At 42.0% G+C, this 5,015-nt stretch overlaps 1 protein-coding gene across 1 annotated transcript in view; it reads left to right on the plus strand.

Annotated features, from left to right (window-relative positions):
- Positions 1 to 3,409, plus strand: part of tex264b (testis expressed 264, ER-phagy receptor b) — a 49,320-nt gene extending 45,911 nt beyond the window's left edge. The window contains exon 4 of the mRNA XM_030777202.1: positions 1,807 to 3,409. Coding sequence (XP_030633062.1) covers positions 1,807 to 2,093 — 287 coding nt within the window. The 3' untranslated portion in view covers positions 2,094 to 3,409. The remainder of the gene's footprint in view (positions 1 to 1,806) is intronic.
- The last annotated feature ends 1,606 nt before the right edge of the window (positions 3,410 to 5,015 follow it).

The following is a 5,015-nucleotide window of genomic DNA, read 5'->3' on the forward strand; positions in this document are numbered from 1 at the left end:
CAAAGCACAGAATCGTCTCAGGGTCATCTCGGGGTGGGGCCTCTGAGTGACACACCCCCGTATAACACTGTCTAAGGGTGTTATGATGTCAGATGTCGCTGTGATGTCAAAGTTCACACCCAGAACAGGGACTTAGGTGGTTGTGTGAGGATTAGGATCAATCTACTCATCACTACTGACTCCTCAGTGTCCTGTCACTTAAGTGGAGATGAACGATTTCCATACTGCTTTTTTACAAGGAGCGTTGATGCTTTATTGACATAACAGAATAGCAGACCTGAGACCCCCCTGAGTGACTGGGACTAGGGCAACAGTGACAAGGAAGAACTCTCTCTGGCCTGAACAGGAGGAAGCCTTGAGAAGAACTGAGACTCAAAAGGGTGAACCAACCCTCCTCTGGCTGGCATTGGGTTGTTGAGCATACATTATCCTAGCTCAGCTTAGGATATGCCAGGGAGTGTGTAGACAGTAGTAAAAAAGGAATCTGTTTTAAGACATGAGCTGTGTAAGCAGATGGACAGTGTATTATATTATATTATATTATATTATATTATATTATAATATATTATATTATATTATATTATATTATATTATATTATATTATATTATATTATATTATATTATATTATTATTTATATATTTTTTTGTATCAAGTTCATGGCAAATAATAAAACTTCTGTTCCCTGGCTTGAGAGAGTGTCAGACGTCTACTGGAGAGTTGGCCTGTAGGAAGGAACAACCATCCACACACACACACACACACACACACGCACACACACGCACACACACACACACCCACATGCTCGCTCTCTCTCTCTCTCTCTCTCTCTCTCTCTCTCTCTCTCCATACCCTGCAAACACATACTGGCACCTGGGCTTCCTGGAGGTGAGACAAACGGGTGTGAAATAAACAAACAGCGGAAAGGAAACAAAGGAGAGAGAATTAACGGACAGCAGAGCCAACGGGGGGGGGGGGAGGGGTTGGAGGGTTATTGATCGTGCGTATCTGGTGCTATATAAAGATTTACTAATAAACTCGAGCATTCGCAGTCTCCGTCGGTAATCACGGTAAATCAAAGACTACGGCTTGGCCCGGGGCCGGGGGGTGGAGCACAGCCAATTTGCTCGGGAAAACAGACGGCAAACGAGAGGTTGAAAACGGGTCTCTCCGTCTGCCGGAGTGAGCCAAATACAAACCTAAAGATCGGAGATTCTGGTGGAGTTTCCGCCCTGTGAAACTTTCGCTGGATGGAAACTTTTGGTTGGCTGGACTGTGGGTCATGTGGGGACTTGTGAATAAGGCAGAGTTTCAGAGGTCTCGTAAACCTCATGTAAATTTGGCTTTTGAGGTCAAACAGTCAAAATCTTAAGCAGACTATACGATTTTTTTATTTAATCCCCAAACAGCACTGATATAATTTGGTGAATGATTTAAAGAGTTTATTGCAGACGAATTTGAATTTTAATAAAGATCTTTACAGCGCAGTCATAAGCAAGAATCCATTTCAGAGACTAATAACTGATGTTTTATCCATGACTGTTGGGAGAACAAAAGAAAAAAAAAACCCTCTTTTCCCTCAGCATTTGAATTTCTTTAAAAGAGTTAGAACAATCCTCCAGAATAGAATAGAATAGACTAAAACAGAATAGAATAGAATAGAATACAGTATGATAGAGTACTGGTTCTCTGAGTGAGTTACCTGTGGATTTATATTGTCATACATGTGTGTCTCAGTAACTGTATGTATATGCTGAGGTACGTGAGTCAGTCTTTTTTGCTCTGTTTCTATATGTGTGTTTTCTCAGGCGCTGACTCTAACAGTGAGTGCAGTTCGATGAGTCGACTTGCTTCCTCTGACAGTCGGGACTCGTCCCCGGCCGTTTCCATCGCTCCCTCGCTCCTCAGGAGGGACTGGGAGGATCGGGACACGCCAGGCCGCATGAGTGACAGGAGCTCCAGCCACTCGTCTTTCGAGGAGCTGGACATGGAGATGACGGACAGACCAGGGGAGGAAGATGTGACCCTGCCCCAACCTCCTCACGACAAGGCTGCTATGGAGGAACGAGAGATGGTAGTTGAGGGGGAGGAGTGAGAGGGAGAGACAGACAGACAGACAGATAGACAGAGATATCGGTTTAGGAAGAGGGGGAAGGGTTATTGTTTTAATTTGAGGATATTGGTGTTGTCAGTGTGTTGTTTGATTGTTGATTGTCTTGATTTTCTAAAGGGAAACAGTAACTGACCCTCATACTGGAGTGCGGAGGCCTGTATTACTTGAAAACTATCCCCAGTTTGAGTCAGGTGATCTGTACCTCTGAAAATTTGTTATGCAACCATTATTAGCGTTTATGGACAGATGATCAAACGTATGATTACTTGTGCTTTTATCTTTAATATGTTATTGACTTTAAATTTTGATACTGTTGTGCTGATTTTGACACAAAAATGATTAATAGTGATCTTATCTACTTGAGTATTATCTTTTGTTTCTTAGATATATTCCATCACTTGATGCAAAACTGTTTTGAACAAGTTGGGGGGTAAAAAAAGCGTTGAAAAATTGTGTCGAGCAAGCGTTGAGGTTTTCCATCTCTGAATTTCCCTTGAAGTTATTCAGTTTTTTTAAATATATTTTTGAGTTTTAAAGTAGAGTTGGAAACTTGAACCCACATTCCATTCCATTCCTGCCCTCCTAACTGTATTCCAAAGGTGTGCTAGAGAACCCTATTTAGAGACAGAATGCACCAGAAACGGACCAGTAAAGCTTTTCTAGAGACAGAATGCACCAGAAACGGACCAGTAAAGCTTTTCTAGAGACAGAATGCACAAGAAACTGACCAATAAAGCTTTTCTAGAGACAGAATGCACCAGAAACAGACCAGTAGAGCTTTTCTAGAGACAGAATGCACCAGAAACAGACCAGTACAGCTTTTCTAGAGACAGAATGCACCAGAAACGGACCAGTAGAGCTTTTTTACAGACGGAATGCGCCAGAAACGGACCAGTAAAGCTTTTCTAGAGACAGAATGCACCAGCAACCAACTAGCAAAACTTTTCTGGAGACAGAATGTACCAAAAATTGACCAGTAGAGCTTTCCTAGAGACAAAATGCACCAGAAACTACCCAGTAAAGCTTTTCTGGAGACAGAATGCACCAGAAACTGTCTGGTAAAGGAGACGTAGAATGTAGCTGCATATTAACAACAGACTTTCACTTGATTCCGTGACCATGTGACTGCATAGATTTGCAGTGCTTCTATATATTGGATCATAAATTGATCCTTCATTTATAGATACCTGACATATTTGTCACACAAGTGTACTAATGATCATTGTAATGGACTACAATGACCGCACCCTGACTGTGGCTTTTGGTCAAATTCATTTCAATATCAGGTTCATGCTCTGTGTAAGAAACTCATCTTTTATGTTATTTTCTCACTTTTCTTCTTCTCTTTTTTTGGGGGGGAGGGGGGGGGCATGAATAATAGAACTCATTATATTTCTTCACTTTATGTCTTCATTTGATGTAAATTTGACAGACTGAAATGTGTCTTTGTCCATCGTGGGATTCACGTGTATTCTTCTCAGCGTTGTGGTTTATTTTCTGTTCACCGCAGCACTAAGCTGCGTGTGAAACGCTGAAAATGATTTTCAGACTTTTTTTTTTTTTCTTAACCTCACTGATTTCATCCTAGCTGGTTCTGGATTTGTTATGTGTACTAAATAAAACTCTTTTATAAACTGAAATGTAGTCCTCCTGTTCATTCTGAAGATTTGTTATGTGTTGTTTTATTTTTTAAAAGAGAATTCGGGGTTATTTGTAGTATGATGATGAATACGTGACTAATTTGTGGAATCTTAATCCAGTCTGTGAGGGGTTACAGTTGCTCATTCAGTCTCTGTATGTGTAACAGATCACTTTACCTCTCACAAAGTCTTTCACAAACTCTGAAGATTCACTAAAACATAATGGTCTCCCTCTATCTCCCTCTCTCTCTCTCTCTCTCTCTCTTTCTCTTCCTCCCTCTCTGTCTGTCTTTCTGTCTGTCTCTTTCTCTGTCTATCTCTCTCTGTCTGTCTGTCTCTCTTTCTCTTCCTCCCTCTCTGTCTGTCTCTTTCTCTGTCTCTCTCTCTCTCTCTGTCTGTCTTTCTGTCTCTCTCTCTCTCTCTCTCTGTCTGTCTGTCATTTTTCACACGTTCTCTCCCGCTGTCTCCGTGCAGTGTGGCAGCTGTAGTCCGGGAGAGCACGCTGGTCAGAGCTGTGAGAATCTGGAGTCCAGACGTATATATTTCTCCCAGCGGCACGTCCTTTTGATGACCGTCTGAGTTTTCACCATCGTCCGGAGCATACCCGAAAAACACCAGTCCTCTCCTCTCTCTGATATCCAGCTCTTACAGCGTCTGTTCACAGCGCTAGACTGAGGGCGCTACAGAGTTCAGGACCATGCAAACTGAAGGAGAGCACGCCCCAGGCCTCTCCAGTATGTCTATGGACTGTACTGGGACAGCGAACATCCACTGAGACGTCCATTCACTGAAGCAGAATGTTCTTTTGGCACCGTTGGCCAAAGGTTGCATTCCGTCATTCCATTCTCTCACTGTGACCTCACCGCAGATATAAGATCTGGGCTAGGCTAAGGCTCTGGTGGAGCCGAAAACTCGGCAGGAGCAAACAGGCTCAGCTGAGCCTGGACCAGGGCTTGGATTTTAGATCACGTTTAGACGCATTTACATCTTGTGATGATGCAGACCTTCGTTTACAAATTACAAATCTGTTTACAAATTTATATTTCAGTGGTTACTTTGAGCATGTTGCTAGATTAACCGTTTTGGAGACGATGACATTATTTACACAAAAGCAGAGTTGGTGTTTGGTTGCTCTTTAAACTTACCTGTCTTAACATGGTACATAAATTAAGCTCAAGTTACAAACAGTTTAAAAAAAAAAACAGTTTAGCTTCAAAGAAATGAAACTATCAGTATTTAGTAACTTTTTGAATTGAACTGCCCT

The sequence above is a fragment of the Chanos chanos genome, chromosome 6 (genome assembly GCF_902362185.1).
Source record: "Chanos chanos chromosome 6, fChaCha1.1, whole genome shotgun sequence".
NCBI lineage: Eukaryota > Metazoa > Chordata > Actinopteri > Gonorynchiformes > Chanidae > Chanos > Chanos chanos.